Source organism: Suricata suricatta, chromosome 7 (assembly GCF_006229205.1).
Source record: "Suricata suricatta isolate VVHF042 chromosome 7, meerkat_22Aug2017_6uvM2_HiC, whole genome shotgun sequence".
Classification (NCBI taxonomy): Eukaryota; Metazoa; Chordata; class Mammalia; order Carnivora; family Herpestidae; genus Suricata; species Suricata suricatta.
In genome coordinates, this window is record NC_043706.1 from 131,111,378 (window position 1) to 131,128,655 (window position 17,278).

The window sequence follows — 17,278 nt, forward strand, 5'->3', positions numbered from 1 at the left end:
TAAGGAAATGCACATTAAGACCACAGAGCCAGTATGATACCCCCACAGATCTACTAGAATGTCTATAATGAAAAAGGCTGACTCTACCAAGTTTCAGTGAGGATGTGGAACAACTGTGTTCTAATCTATTGCTGGTGGGAATATAAAATGGACAGTTTGACAATTCCTTAAATAGTGTAACATACACCTGTCAATACTGTATGGTCCAGCCATTGTACTCTTAACTATTTTACCCAAGACAAACGAGAGCCTATGTTCATACAAAAAACTAGTACATAGAGTGTTGTATGGAAAACAATTTGACAATAAAATATTATGGAAAAAAACCCTTTATTTGTAATAATCCCAAACTGTAAATAACACAAAGGTTCAATGAAAGGATAAGCCCCAAATTGTATTTTTATTCATCATATATGTCCATATGATAGAATATCACTCAGCAATCAAAAGAATCAACTATTCATTGCATGACCATGGGGAAGTCTCAGAATAATTATGTTGAGTTACAAAAGTCAGACAAAAAGGTGAGAGACTCTTAGGAATTAAGTGAAAATAGTAACAGTGGACATATAGAAAGGGAAGGAAGAATTTTAGTGTTACTTCAAAGATAGAATTGGTGAGGCTTGATTATGGAATGATAGCTGGGAGGGGGCATAGACTGTGAGGTCTTTTTCTAGTTGGGGTTTCTCTGTGGAATGTCACCTATTTAGCAGTAAGGATGGCTCTTCTATGCAACAGAAATGATGAGCTACTTGTTGAATGCTGATCCTGTCATAGCTTCAAGACCCCCAAGAGAAAACATCCAGCCGGCAAACCATCCATCCTCGCTGCTATGGAAATGAACTTATGTTTTGGCTTTTTAATAAACATAACAATATATAACTAATGAAAGTGTAATGCTAGTGAGAAAAAATAAAGAAGAGGACACTGGAAAAGGATTTTTTTAGAGCCGGTCTCATGGATGAGTGAGAATAAAGGGTTGAAATAAGAGGGAGAGAGGAAGGAAATAGCCTGATGTGATACTTCAGGGCAAGAAGACTGGGAGCTGGTTTGGGAGGCAGTAAGATTTATGGTCATATTGTTCACTTAATGCTTGTTGCCCTTGTGGATCTTAGTTTGTGTGGTTGGATTTATTTAGTTATTTGATCCAAATTTCATAATTAATTGCAGCTCATAAGAAGTAGTATCAATTGTAATCAAGGGCATAGACTCTGGAGATTATAGTACCATCTCTGATCTTAACAAATATATAAGCTCTCTTAACATCTGTTTTCTTATCTGTAAAAGGGCATTCCCATCAGTTTCTACCTCTTAGAGTTATTGTATTAATAAAGATTTAAAAAATTGTGGAGCAAATACTTAGCATTGCTTCAAAACCATAATAATGGCACAATAAATTGGTCATCGTCTTCGTCTTCTTCTTTTTCTTCTTCTTCTACCCCTCCTCCTCCTCTTCCCCTTTTCCTCCTCCTCATTGTTGTTGTTGTTGTTGCTGTCATTAGGTGTCCACCATATTGTCAGTGATGATTAGGAAAGCTTTAATCTCCCATTAAAACCTTTGGCAAACAAGGACATATTAGTGTTTATTACCAGAAGTAATTATAATGTCACTTTTGTTCATCTGACTCATTCTCCCTCAAGTTATTTATTTATACATGCTACTTCATTAAGTCTTCCTTTTACATGGTGTAAAAAAAAAAAAAAGCATGGCTTAGTAGTGAGACAAAGAAATAGAACTTTAGTGACTTTAGTCCTGCCTGTGCTCCAATTCGTGTTTGGCTTAAGGCAAGTAGTTTGTTTGTTTGTTTGTTTATTTATTATTTTGTTTATAGTTTATTGTCAAGTTGGTTTTCATATAACACCCAGTGCTCCTCTGCACAAGTGCCCTCCTCCATGTCCATCACCCCTTCCCTGCCCCTCCCCTTTCAGCCCTCAGTTTGTTCTCAGTATTCAAGAGTCTCTCAGGATTTGCCTCCCTCTCTCTCCCTAACTCTTTTTCCCACCTGCCCTTCTCCATGGTCCTCTGTTAAGTTTTTGCTGTTCAACTTATGAGTGAAAACATATGGTATCTGTCCTTCTCTGCCTGACTTATTTCACTTAGCATGACACCCTCAAGTTCCATCCTCATTGCCACAAGTGGCCAGATTTCATTCTTTCTCATTGCCATGTAGTATTCCATTGTATATATAAACCACATCTTCTTGATCCATTCATGAGGTGGTGGACATTTAGGCTCTTCCATGATTTGGCTCTTGGTGACAGTGCTGCTATGAACATTGGGGTACATGTGCTCCTATGCATCAGCACTTCCGTATCCCTTGGGTAAATCCCTAGCAGTGTTATTGCTGGGTCATAGGAGAAGTTCTATTGTTAATTTTTTGAGGAACCTCCATACTATTTTCCCGAGCGGCTATGCCAGTTTATATTCCCACCAATAGTGTAGGAGGGTGCTCGTTTCTCCACATCCTCGCCAGCATCTATAGTCTTCTGATTTGTTCATTTTAGCCACTCTGACTGGCATGAGGTGGTATATCAGTGTGGTTTTGATTTGTGTTTCCCTGATGATGAGTGACGCTGAGCATCGTTTCATGTGCCTGTAGGCCATGTGGATGTCCTCTTTGGAGAAGTGTCTGTTTCTTCTGCCCATTTCTTGACTGGGTTATTTGCTTTTTGGGTGTGGAGTTTGGTGAGTTCCTTGTAGATTTTGGATACTAGCCCTTTATATGATATGTCATTTGCAACTATCTTTTCCCATTCTGTCAGTTGCCTATTAGTTTTCTTGATTGTTTCCTTTGCAGTGCAGAAGCTTTTTATCTTGATGTGGTCCCAATAGTTCATTTTTGCTCTTGATTCCCTTGTGTTTGGGGATGTGTCCAGTAGGAAATTGCTGAGGTTGAGGTCAGGAGGCTGTTTCCTGCTTTCTCCTCTAGGGTTTTGATGGTTTCCTGTCTCATACTCAGGTCCTTCAGGTCCATTTTGAGTTTATTTTTGTGTATGGTGTAAGAGAGTGGTCTAGCATCATTCTTTGGCATGTTGCTGTCCAGTTCTCACAGCACCACCTGCTAAAGAAGCAGTCTTTTTTCCATTGGATACTCTTTCCTGCTTTGTCAAAGATTAATTGGCCATATATTTGTGGATCCAGTTCTGGGTTCTCTATTCTATTCCATTGTTCTATGTGTCTGTTTTGGGGCCAATGCCATACTGTCTTGATGATGACAGCTTTGTAGTAGAGGCTAAAGATTGGTTTTCTTCTTCAATATTACTTTGGCTATTTGGGGGTCTTTTGTGGTTCCATATGAATTTTAGGATAGTTTGTTGTAGCTTTGTGAAGAATGCTGGTGCAATTTTGATTGGGATTGCACTGAATGTGTAGATTGCTTTGCATAATAATGACATTTTAACAATATTTATTCTTCTGATCCATGAGCATGGAATGTTTTTCCATTTCTTGGTGTCTTCTTCAATTTCTTTCATAAGTTTTCTGTGATTTTCATCGTATAGGTCTTTTACATGTTTGGTTAGGTTTATTCCTAGGTATTTTATGTTTTCTCGTGCAGTTGTGAATTGGATCCGTTTCTTGATTTCTCTTTCTGTTGCTTCATTATGTTGTATAAAAATGCAGCCGATTTCTGTATGTTGATTTTGCACCCCAGTGACTTTGTTTAATTCATGGATCAGTTCTAGTAGGCTTCTGGTGGAGTCTGTAAGGTTTTCCATGTAGAGTATCATGTCATGTGTGAAAAGTGAAAATTTGACTTCTTCTTTGCCAATTCTGATGCCTTTTATTTCCTATTCTTGTCTGATTGCTGATGCTAGGACTTCCAGCACTATGTTAAACAACAGTGGTGAGAGTGGACATCCTTGTCATGTTCCTGATCTCAGGGGAAGCTCTTAATTTTTCCCCATTGAGGATGATATTAGTTTAAACCTCTTGTACCTAAATATCTTCAACTGAATCAGAAATAAAATACAGTAATCACATAGGACTACTAGAAGTATCTAAGTAAAGAAATATGTCTAAGATTAAAGTTTTAACACTATTTAAGTACAGAACTTTATAGAAAGCTGAGAGGGTTATGCAAGTTAGTATATTTATATAGATGTGACAGTGAGGCACTAAGAAAGTTAATGTTACAGTAGAGTTTGTTGATATACTAGGTTTACAAAAAAAACCCTTGTCTTCCTTATCAGGTCTGTGTCCAGTATATGTTATACAATCTACTAGAAAATAGACCTCACCAGCTCAAATCATGGGTTGTGCTCATTTACTAATAATGACTTTTCATTTAAGTCAGCAGGGTTTTTCTTATCTTGTTCTAGGCTTTGTTGATTTGAGCCTCCATGATCAGGTCCACCTTCTGGAATGTGCCTGGCTAGAGATCCTGATGATTGGACTTGTCTGGCGCTCCATGGAGCACCCAGGGAAGCTACTGTTTGCTCCTAACTTGCTCCTAGACAGGTAAGTGGCATGGATGTAGCTTGGGGGAAGCACATCCTTTATTCCTGAAACTCCTTTATTCAGTACTCCGTGAAGCACTCAAGAACTTTATCCAATAAGTTTCCTTTACAAAGGGGTGAATTTGGGACATGTAGTCTAGTCAAGTTCACAGTAAGCTAAGGACAACTTTCTGCTAGATATCTCTAGGATAACATCTTCTAGATGATGCTAGACATCAGTAATAGCATCCTCAAAGAGCTCTGTTATTTCTAATATATGCATATAGAATTTGTATGCATACATATATATGTATAATGTATGTACATACACATAAGTAGTGTATGTACATACACATCTATATAACTTCATCATGAATTATAATTTTCTAACTCCACCTTCATCTTGTGTTATGTATGTTTAAAAAATTGAAATGAATAGCCTTATTTTTTTCTTTTTTTGCATGGTCATAAAAATTTTAATAGGTTATTGTCAAGTTGGTTTCCATATAACACCCAGTGCTCAACCCAACAAGTTCCCTCCTCCATGCCCATCACCCAGTTTCCCCTCTCACCACCCCCATCAACCCTCAGTTTGTTCTCATTATTTAAGAGTCTCTTATGGTTTGCCTCCCTCCCTCTCCTTAACTAGTTTTTACCCTTCCCCAACCCCATGGTCCTCTGTTAAGTTTCTCCTGTTCCACATATGAGTGAAAACATATTGTATCTATCCTCTGCTTGACTTATTTCACTCAGCATAACACCCTGGAGTTCCATCCATGTTGCTTCAAATGGCCAGATTTCATTCTTTCTTGTTGCCATGTAGTACTACATTGTATATATAAACCACATCTTCTTTTTTTTTTAATGTTGAAACTATTTTATTTTATTTTACTCATTTTATTTTATTTTTTATGACAGTTTATTGTCAAATTGGTTTCCATATAACACCCAGTGCTTCTCCCCACAAGTGCCCCCCTCCATGACCATCACCCCCTCCCTCCCCCTCCCCCTTCAGTCCATGGTTCTTTTTCAGTATTCAGTAGTCTCCCTTGATCTGTGTCCCTCACTCTCCCCCACTTTCTTTCCCCCTTCCTCGCCCCATGGTCCCCTGCCAGGTCTCTCCTGTTAGACCTATGAATGCAAACATATGGTATCTACCCTTCTCTGCCTCACATATCTTCTTAATCCATTCATCAGTTGATGGACATTTAGGCTGTTCCATGATTTGTGAATAGCCTCCTTTTAATTAGTCTCTTTTGGTCTATATTCATCCAAACCTCAAGAGCCTTTTCATTTCCTTCTACAGTTTTCCATAAGTTAAATGAAGAAATTTGGCCAACATTCCAAAGGCCACTCCCAGTTCTTTGAATTCATAAAAATTGCTTGCTCATTTTCAAAAGCAAAGATTTCAGTTTTCAAAGATGTTGCTTTATGTAACATATTCTATTGTGAGTTGACTTAGAACATGGGCCCTATTGGTCTGGGTTTTTTGTTTGTTTGTTTTGTCATTGCTTAGAGAAATCAGATTTAGACATTATTCTACAGCAGCTCCACTGATGGAGTTCTTCCTCAGCACCAGTCATTATGTTCAACGATTTATATACACTATGCCATTTGGTCATGACAACATGGTTGGGAAGCTCACTATTCACACTTTACCAGAAAGAAGCTAAGTTTCAGAGCCATTCTGCTACTTGGAAACAGCATCAGACTAGCCGATGGTGGAGCCAAGATTGGAAATAAAGATCTATCTAGCTCAGCACTCATGCTACTTCTGTGCCATGTTCATGTTCTTCATCTTCTTTTGTGGCCAGTGGTGTCTCCTCTGATTGGTTTCCAGGCATACCTGTGTGTGTGGGCCACATAACAGTTTAAATGGGAAAGGACCATCTTCTGTTTCTTGCAAACTTCCTTTGTCCCTCTGCTCCGCACTCCCAGGCTGCCAGGTTGCCTGTGACATACCCTTCCACATTCCTTTGCTTTGGAGCACCGGCACCACCTCCCCTTCTCCTGTCCCGCTCTCAAGGCTTCCTTACCCCCATTCAACCCACTGGAGCAGAGTGGCAGCAACATTTATTGAAGTCCTGGAGAATTGTACAAGTGTTGGGTACGGTTCTGTCATTTTGTGTTATACATATTTTGAAAAATAGTGATGATCCTGTTCAAGAAACAGATTTTGCTGTTGATGAATTATATTCCCTTATCACAGTTTTGCAGAATTATTGAAGATGGCCACCGTAGACCTGCATTTATGCTGTATTCTGTCCATCTCTTCGCGTTGTCTCTTCTGTTCTCCTTCCCTTCCTTCCCTTCCTCTTATTTCTCTTGTGTTGCCATTTTCCTCTTTCCACCCCCTTTTTTCTTTGTTTTCATTTGCTTCTTTTTTCTTTCTTTTCTTCTCATCCATCTATCTCTTCCTCCTCCTTCTCCAGTTTCTTTCTTAATGTTCTTGTGTACAGCCATGTGGTTCTGTGACTAAGTTATAACAAATTTGCAGACCATATACAGTGTTTCCCTGCTACAGAATGGAGTGGACCTTCAACGCTGAATTTTTTTTGATGTTCATAACTAATCTGCTACATGATTCCCCATTTCATTTCTATCTATCTTCTTGGGTATACACTTTATGAAAACAATAATTAGGACATTGCACTTTTTTATTAAACATTTTTAACATTTATTTATTATTTTTGAGAGACTGAGGCAGAACAGGAATGAGGGAGGAATATAGAGAGGAAGACATAGAGAAAGAGAGAGAGAGAGAGAGCGGTCAGCACAGAGCCTGATGTTGGGCTCGAATTCATGGACTGTGAGATCATGATGGTTAACCGACTGAGCCACCCAGGTGCCCATGACGTTATGTTTTAAATATAAAAGTGTTTGGGGGGTGCCTGGTTGGCTTAGTATAACATGCGACTCTTGATCTTGGGATCATACATTCAGGCCTCTGAGGATAGGGTTTACTTAAAAAAATATGAAAGGATTTGTGACTTTACCTCAACCCAAAGAACTCATTTAGCTAATAGGGTGATAATATTGCCTAGGATTTTGTCAGCCACCTGCTTCTCTTCCTTTTTCATGCACTCTCATTGTGCTTAATCTTCTCTCAAGTCTCTTACTGCAGTATCAATGCGTGAAAGTTCTCATCTCCCTCCATTCCTACTTCCTTCAACTCCAGATTTGAAGTTCTCACTTCTTTTGGACCAGGATTTCTCAAAGTCTGCACTACTGATTTTTTAGTGGGTTCATTCTTCCTTGTTGGGCTGTCTGGGACATATTATGATGCTTAGCAACACCAGGGGCCTTACCTACCAGAGGCTCATAACACCCCTCTTCCCCAATGGTAACAACTTAAGATGTCTATAGACATTTCTTTTTTTTTTTAATAGTTTATTGTCAAATTGGTTTCCATATAACACCCAGTGCTTCTCCCCACAAGTGCCCCCCTCCATGACCATCACCCCCTCCCTCCCTCCCCCTCCCCCTTCAGTCCATCGTTCGTTTTCAGTATTCAGTAGTTTCCCTTGATCTGTGTCTCTCACTCTCTCCCACTCTCTTTCCCCCTTCCTCTCCCCATGGTCCCCTGCCAGGTCTCTCCTGTTAGACCTATGAATGCAAACATATGGAATCTATCCTTCTCTGCCTGACTTATTTCGCTTAGCATGACACCCTCAAGGTCCATCCACTTTGCCACAAATAGCCATATTTCATTATTTCTCATTGCCATATAGTACTCCATTGTATATATACCACATCTTCTTGACCCATTCATCAGGTGATGGACATTTAGGCTCTTTCCATGATTTGGCTATTGTAGAAAGTGCCACTATGAACATTGGGGTACATGTGCCCCTATGCATCAGCATTTCTCTATCTCTTGGGTAAATCCCTAGCAGTGCTATTGCTGGGTCATAAGGGAGTTCTATCGATAGTTTTTTGAGGAGCCTCCACACTGTTTTCCAGAGCGGCTGCACCAGTTTACATTGTCACCAACAGTGTCGCTAAAATGAACAAGTCAAAAGACTATAGGTGCTGGTGATGGTGTGGAGCGACGGGCACCCTTCTATAGACATTTCTAAATGTGCCCTGTGGGTGGCATGAGGGAAGGTGCAAACTTGACCCTGGTTGAGATCAACTCTTCTAGACTTTTCTCCTTCAATGCCCTGTAAGCTCTTCGGACTCACCACATCCCTCACTTGAATATATTATCTCCCTTATCCACTTTGTTTCTTTTCTTTATTCTCTATATTTGTGGCATCAACATCCCCCTGGACACTGCAGCTATAAAGTTTAAATTCATCATGTATTCTACTCCCCCCACCCACCAGGTTATCCTGCTATCAAGTCATTTCTAAATTGTGTCTGAAATCCACACCTCCCCTTGGTTTCCATCCCTCTGCCCCCACATGGCCTCTGCGCAGGTTCTCATTGTCCCTTCCTCAGATTATTGTTTCTCCACTACCGTCTCTCTTTCTTGGCCACTACCCCTCTCTCCTTCAATCTGTTCCCCACATGCCCCCCCGCCCAGATTTCCTTCTAAGGCACAGCTGTGATCGTGATGCCTCTTGACTCAGCTTTAATTGGCTCTTTCTTTTCCTTAGAAGAAGCTGTCTCAACTTCTTAGCTTGATAATTATGACTCTCTATTATGACTCTAACCACAAACTTCCATGGTGCCAGTCAAATGCTATAAATGAGGAAGGCCAATGAGCATGAGTCCAAAAGGCAGTTCTGAGGATTAGATGTCTTTGGTGAGCTCTTGTCCAGGCTGAAAACACCTGGGTGCTGAATTCAGCCCAAGAGGCATAAACTTCACACTTCAAGTTTTTCTTCCAGTTCTTCTTCACATTTTTCTGAAAGGTCCTTAGCCTTCAGGATTCCTTCTCAGAAACATTTGTTTTTCATGGCTCATTTCAGATGGTACTTTCCATTGGATTCTCCTTCACACTCTTCCATCTGTAGGTGAAGGGGCCCCTTCCTTGTTCTCAGTTCTCTTTCTGTCTGCTCATCGTCCCATTCTGCCATATGTATGTTGTGATCATATGTCTTCTCTTCCTCACCAGCTCAGAAGCTTCTTGTGGGCAGGAACAAGAGCTTGTTCACCTCTTTGTTACCTCCAGTGTACGGGGTCTTCTGTGATTCCCGATAACCGTTTGTTAATCGGTCTGGAGGCTTGTGACATTGAGTAGAATCTACATCTTCTGATGGGCATGTCAGCTGCTCTTGTCATCAACCACACTCACTTCTCATTCATTTCTACTCATCACTTCCTGGCTTTGTCCCCTAAAGACTGTGCAGAAATTAACATCCATCTGTTTTGAAAGATTTTTGTAAAATTACTAAATATGTTTGGCTTATGCTTACACTTCTGCTTATCCTCCACCTGTTCCGTGACTTCTAAATTCCAAATGTTATTTGTTACTTGTTTTGTTTGCTTATTGTTATTTTTCTCCCATAATTAGATGCACTATCCAGTAAACTCAGGATGCTAATGCATTTAAATACACTTAGGCACATCTCAGTAATTAGAAAAGTATATAAGTAAGTGTCAATTATAAAAATACTATAAAATATAAAAATAAAATATGATCTATAATCTAAAAATGAATACACTTTTCTAATTAACATGCACCTAAATATTATGAAATTTCAGTATTAGTGAATTCGCCTCTGTGGCCTCTGTGTGGGAAGAATGACTCTGTTTGATGACATTGATCTGTGCATCAGGGTAAAAGATACGTGAGGGGAGGGCCCATTTGACATTTCGTACATCTGCAAGGTGGTTTGGAGTGATGGCCAAGAACAGTTTATGTTTTTACCTTGCTGGCCCCTAACCTTTTTGATAACATTCAACTCTCTGATTAGTGTAAGTCACTCCCATCTCCGCATTGCTCTTTCCCATCATGGTGCACCCGGCAAATATTTCTTGTAACAAAATGTAGAATTCCTTAAGTTTCAAAGCTTTCTGACAGCTGGTAAGCACGAAATGAGTGTTAGCTTCCTCCTTTCAGTTTCAGCTCAGGCTCTGTGACACTAGCTTGGAAAAGTCAGCCACCTCCCTAGGATGTTTACATCTGCAGGCAAACAGGGAAAAGGGAAAGCCGGAAGTCCCACATAGTCCAATCACCCGTTGTCAACCAGAGACGGGGTTTTTCTGCCATTGATTGCGATGATGTTCTGTTCTCCCAAATCTTGTGCCTTGCATGGCATCAGGAGAATAAAATGTATGCCAGTCTTTCCTTGTAATTACTCAGACGTTAGTACTGGCAAATGGGAGTTTAGTGATTACAGAAGTATGAAAACCTGCTGGGTTGCCATCCCACATTTGTGAACAGAGGACATACTTCCTATCTTGCGTCTATTAAAAAGAGTTATTGCCCAATTTACTCCCTGATGACAACCCATGATGTCTTGATTCTGGTAGTTCTGAACTTTCCTGGTAGTCATATGCTCGAAGGCTAATTTTACCCCTGGTGCACTTAGCCTACCCACAGTTTCCAGTTCTCCCTTGTGTCCCGCAGCACTGAGTTCCAAGCACTTAATGCAGACCTCTCTGCCTGCGAAAACCAAGAAATAAAGGTTAGTATAAGGTATAAATAAAGAACCCAGTAATTTATCGTGCTGCATGTGTGTGCGTTTTACAAGAGGAAAGTCAAAGATAATAAGAATGCCTGCGAAAGTCATCAGGAAATGGAGAGAACTATTTTCCATTCTAGCACCTAACTCTTTGGTGTATTTTGGCACCAGAAAACACAAAATATGTCCTCTGTGTCAACTAGGAATGCATCTCTTCGTTTAGTCCTGCTTGAGTGCTGGCATTGGAAAAACATAGACTGAAAACCGAAGCAAAAGTGTCCAACATATATAATTTCTGGGGGGGGGGGTCTCTTTGTTCACAGCAGTGAAGTTTACTATCTCTGGAAGGCAGACGTAATGTTAGAGGAAACAATGTAAATTGCGTGTTCAGTAAGACTATCCAGTTTCCGAGGGATGGTCTAATTCTGTTTTGCTGGCTCCACCAGTGCTAACAAGTTCTGAGAAATATTTGCGGATTTCTCAGTGAAGCCAAAGCACTCAAGTTTCAAGCTCTAGTCACTTTCAGAGAAACAACTATTCATCCATTTGAAAAGGAGGGCTTAATTGGACAAGCAGAATATTCCCTTCACCAAGCGTCTGGCCAGAGGGTTGTTGATCTAGCTCTTTCCCTTACTCCCGCATCAGGAGGCTCTGCCTGTAGGAAATAGTATTGAACAGCGGAAAGTTCTACTTGTAGGCATGGGGTAGGAATAAGTTCCTTAAGAGAAAAACAGGCAGCTGCACCAGAGAACATTTGGCCTCTTCTACTAACTAGCAGACTGTTTCCAGATGATACATTCATTTTAAATGGAAAAGAGAAAGTCATTTTCTAGAAGCAAGAATATTCTCATTTTAGCCAGGTTCCTATAAATATTTTAGAAAAAATAACATGTAAATAAAAACATGCAAATAAAACAATGCTTCCAGCAACACTTGTATTGACTTAAAAAAAAATACCCTCTTTTTGTGTGTGTAGGGCTTTATGTAAATTATTTTTATTTTTAGAGCATGAGTGGGGAAGTGGGGTAGAGAGAGGGAGGGAGAGAGAGAGAATGAGAAGAGAGAGAGAGAGAGAGAGAGAGAGAGAGAGAGAGAGAATTCTAAGTAGGTTCCACACAGTATTGAGCCCAACATGGCACTCAATCCTACAACCCCTGGATGATGATCTGAGTAGAAATCAAGAGTCAGACACTCAACCGACTGAGCCCCTTAAGCACCCAAAGCTTGATGTGAATTCTTTGCAGATTTTTTACTTGGAAGAGTAAAGACATAAAGTTCTGAAGTAAGTTGATGAATTCAGAATGTCATCTGTTCAAAGGTTTCTTGAGTATGAAGAGAAGGACCTTATATATTCCCTTTTCAGGTTTCTCCTCTCTGAAAAATGTGTCCCGCATGGAAGGGGGAACATTGTAGTAGCTGGGGAAGCAGGTGCAGTGTGTGGGGAACGAGTGATCCACGCACCAGAAAAGTCAGTCTTGGGCAGGACACCGTTTCAATCACTCCGGTAGCTTTGCTGGACCCCCTCCATTACTTTCCAGGTATGCTTTGGTTTGCAGGCCTGTTTGCCTCATTCATATCTCAAGAAATGTGCTCATAACGTTTTTTTCACTTTATAGAATTGGATAAAAAAGAAAAGAAAGGAAGCCAGTTATTTAGCTCCTTTAATGTGCACACTACTGCACTGGGCTGTCTTCTATACTGTATCTCGGTAGTGGTAGGAGAATACAGGTAAAAGGGTTTATGTCCTGACTCTGAATCCATTGGTTCTCTCCAGTTCTGAGCCCTTAATTACTCAATAGCAGATGCCAGTTAACTGACTTGTAAAAGACTTGCATTTAGCATTCTGTCAAAACCTGGGAGTGTGAGACTGTAAACTGTAGAGGAGAAATCTTGAGGCCAAAAAAAAAAAAAAAAAAAGGAGAAATTAGCCAAACTGCTATTATTACTGCTTACCTGTGATTAAAGATGACTCAAAACATTTATTGGACTAAAAACTAATTGCTTTAAATGGGCTAATTATATGATATGCAATTTATATCTCAGGAAAGATATTACACACACACACACACACACACACACACCATAATTTCAGGAGAAGTCACTTTGACCATCAAGTCATGAGAGCATTTGTAGGAGTTCTATTGAAAAAGGTTAAAAAAACCCTAAATATTCAAGCCAAGGTTTCTTCTAAAAAACAAAAACAATTAAGTAGCACTATATTATAAACCTTGCTAAGCTTCAAGTTTTTAGCTTCTCAAGAGGAATAAGCCTGTAAACAATAAGGATCCACTCAACATAAAATTGCTCCAGAGGAAAAGGCATAAATAATTCCAACCAAAGAATTAATCCTGTGTAGGAGGTAAATGTGACTTCTTAGATTTTTATATACCACATCATTTTTGTATTTATCATTTGCTATTAACAATTGAACATCACCTTAATTGACTTAAAATACAATCCAAATAATATTTTTGACAGTTTAATTTTAAAGTATCTTGGTATTATTTAAGTCATACATGCTACACAAGAATAATCAAGTGATCCCCTTCAGATCTGTGTTAATCACAGATACCTCTCCACAGTCAGCACTGGAAAGATTCTCATTGATTTTAATAAGTCCCACTAAAATCCAATGATAAAGGAAGATGGCCAACTTCAAGTCTGTGTTGGTTAGGATTCAGTGTAAGGCAACTCTTAGATATTTATTGAGTTTCACCATGTCTCCAGGGGTCTGCATGACTGAGAGGTATGAAAAAAAGAAAGACGTATAAGAAGCCGACTGGTCCTCAGGGAATGTAGTGTCTAGTGGTAGAATAATAATAGTGTACAAATGAATGCAAGCAAAGCAAGACGTACATGGGCTTCTACCACACCCCAGTTCATTCATGTCTAGTGTATTTTCCTCCATTAGTTTCTAATGACTATGGATTCTGAGTAAAAATCAATCACTTGCATTTATATACTGATTCACTCTTGACATTCCCATGCTATCATAAATATACTTCTTACACAGATATTCTGCCTAAAGTATTCTGTAAAATAGATACATTTAAAAATGAGATTATTCCCTATGTTGGTTCTTTTGGGGCTGACAGGGGGGCAGCAGGAGGTTTTGGCAAAGGTTTGCAAGGTTGATGATTACAGATTACACACCTTTGAAATAGCACTTATGTCAAGGTATTAGTACTGCTTCGATATTTTCCTATTGATGACTGCTCTTAATTTTATGAGTGCATCAAGGTTTGGCGTCAGGGTAAATGAAGTTACTATGTTTGTTTCCATTTCCTGTTAAGAGTTAAAATTGTCTTTATTAATAGTGTCATGGTAACATGACCTTGTCATCTCTGATTACGTTCCATTTTCCTTCCCCATGCCCTCTCTTTTCCTCCTCCTCCTCCTCTTCCTTCTTCTTCTCCTTCTTCTTCAGTATCATTGAACTTCTCCTTGTGGACTCTTTTACAAAGAATAAGATTGAAGTTTCTGTTCGGATACTTCAGAGTCAATTTAACTCATTAAATATTCCTATTTGTTATTTTACCTGTATTTTTATTTTATCAAATGGAAAAGAGATTTAATAAGCATACCATTAGTATTTTCTCTGCTATTATACCACAGGAGAGAATCAGTTTCTTTATTTTTTTTAATGTTTTACTTATTTTTGATACAGAGAGAGACAGAGCATGTGAGGGGGAGGGTCAGAGAGAGAAGGAGACACAGAACTGGAAGCAGGCTCCAGGCTCTGAGCTAGCTGTCAGCACAGAGCCTGACGCAGGGCTCGAACCCACGAACATGAGATCTGACCTGAGCCAAAGTCGGAGGCTTAACCGACTGAGCCACCCAGATGCCCTGAGAATCAGTTTCTTAACGTGTTTACATGATTTATCACTTTTTGTTGCCACTGACTCTAAGATCCATCATGCCTTTATCACTGGAAAATAAGGTGCTAGAAAAATGTTATGATGATAAGGAAGGGTTACTTACTCCATATTCCTGAGATGAGAAGGGCTTTTCCTATATCCTGTGGGTCTGCTCAGCACAAGCAGTTGAGGCTATGGCTGAATCCCCCTCAGCCTTTGAGGAGAGCAGAGCCTGAACAAACCTTTATTACTCCAGCGTGGGTATAGCATGAAGCACCGAGATGAAGAAGATTTCAAGATCTTGGCCATTGAAAGGATAGACAGGAGTTAGGAAGACAGGGGGAAAAGTAGGTATTGGGGAAATCTGATGTGTTTTTCCCTATACATGTTGCATTTAAAGTGCAGGGATGGAAGTCAGAAGGTGGAAGGTCAAAGTCAGAAGAGAGATGAGAGAAAAGATTTGAGTCATCTCCATAGTTAATGTGAAACGAATGTGATAAGCAGGTAAGATGGTGGAGAAAGAGTGTCTGAAGGGCTGAGGGAAGACCTCTTAAAAGGCTGATCTTTAGGAGTTCTAAGTAGAAAAGAATCCCAGCCTGCCAGTCCCGGGGCTAAGGCAGAGTTTGAGAAGCAGAAGCCCAGTCTCTAATTCCAAGGGAGGGATGGCTTTAAAAAAAAAAAAAAAAAAAAAAGGATGGTGAATTATGCCAAATGCCACAGAGTGGCACACAGGACGAAGGGGAAGGGACTAAGCATCTGTTAATTAGGGATCACAGTTGTCCCCAAAGAAGACATTTTATTAAAGAGGTAGGAAAACCACAACAACCAGAGTATCAGTGTGTTCAATGAAAATATAATGTGTCCAAGAGGAGATGGGCAGGAAAAATTAGAGAAAGGAAATAAAACTGGCTTTTTGAAAGTTTTGGTGGTAAAACGTCATGGAGCTCAAGCACCTGGTAGCAGCAGCTTCAAGGGGAACTTGCTGTCCTAGCTCCATCCAGTGACCTTCCACGAGAATGTTTTAGTGGCATTATGAGCTAGTAGAGTTTTGTTTATTTGGTGCATATCAGTTGATTTATCATCCTTCTTTGGTGCTTCAGTTGTCCTGTCTGTGGCTAATAGAGTTCCTTCATGTGATTTCTGTGTCACTTTGGCATAAGTCATTCATCTCTGATGCCTCCTTGAACATGTCCCAACCTTGTCTTGTAAATTTTTTGCCCCAGAGCTGGAGCCAATCCTATCTACAAGGAGCACTCATTTGTTTCAGAGAAATTAGTATTTAGAATTCAACCTTAGCCCTTGGTATGTTCACTATTTTTGAGTTACCATAACTTCTAGGCCTTTTCAGTGGATAACATTAGAAAATGAGCACCTCTGAAACTCTCTATATATTCATATCCCCACCCCATATGTGAAAGTAATTGTTACTTATAATATTCTGCATATTGCTTTGGAAGTTATGACAGGTATGTGTATAAAGAGCTTACTTATTCCTATCCATGACTGTTTTATATTCCATTGTGCGGAATCCCTTGTCGATGGGCAGGTAGGTTCTTTCCATACTTCTACGATAAACAACATACACAAAAAGGCCACAATAGATAACTTCGTGAATAGTCATTTTGTCCTTTTCTCAGTCTGTCTTTGTGATAAATTCCTAGAAGTGTGATTATTGAGTCAAAAGATACATGCATACACTTCACTTGTCATCAGGAAAATGCGAATCAGAACTGCAGTGAGATATAACCTCACACCTGTTGGAATGCTAAAACTTACAATACAAGAAACAACAAGTGTTGGCAAAGATGTAAAAAAGGGGGACCCCTCTTACATGTTGGTGGGAATGCAAATTGGTGCAGCCATTGTGGTAAATAGTATGGATATTCCTCAAAAAAATATAAAATAAAACTACACTATGATCCAGGAATTACAGTATTAGGTATTTGCCCCCCAAATTCAAAAACACTAAATCAAAGGGATACGTGCATACCTATGCTTATTACAGCATTATTTACAAGAGCCAAACTATGGAAGCAGCCCGTGTCCATCAATAGACGAATGGATAAAGAGGATGCGATATTATTTATATATGAATGGAATATTATCCAGCCATTAAAAAGGATGAAATTTTGCCATTTCCAACAACATGGAAAGAGCTAGAATGTATAACGCTAAGTAAAATAAGCCAGTCAGAAAAGATAAATATTATATGATCTCCCTCATATGCAGAATTTAAGAAACAAAACAAATGAGCAAAGGGAAAAAAAGGAAGAGAGAGACAAACCAAGAAACAAGCAATTATAGAGAACAAACTGATGGTTGCCAGATGAACGTGGGTGGGTGGATGGGGGAAGCTGGGGATGGCATTTAAAGAGTACACTTATGATGAAATAGAAGAATATAAAATAA

General features: G+C 39.5%; 1 protein-coding gene across 1 annotated transcript in view; it reads left to right on the top strand.

The window, feature by feature from the left end:
• The window catches only part of LOC115295371 (estrogen receptor), a 247,261-nt gene that overhangs the window by 167,975 nt on the left and 62,008 nt on the right, over positions 1–17,278 (top strand). Inside the window, exon 4 of the mRNA XM_029943253.1 lies at positions 4,321–4,459. Coding sequence (XP_029799113.1) covers positions 4,321–4,459 — 139 coding nt within the window. The remainder of the gene's footprint in view (positions 1–4,320; positions 4,460–17,278) is intronic.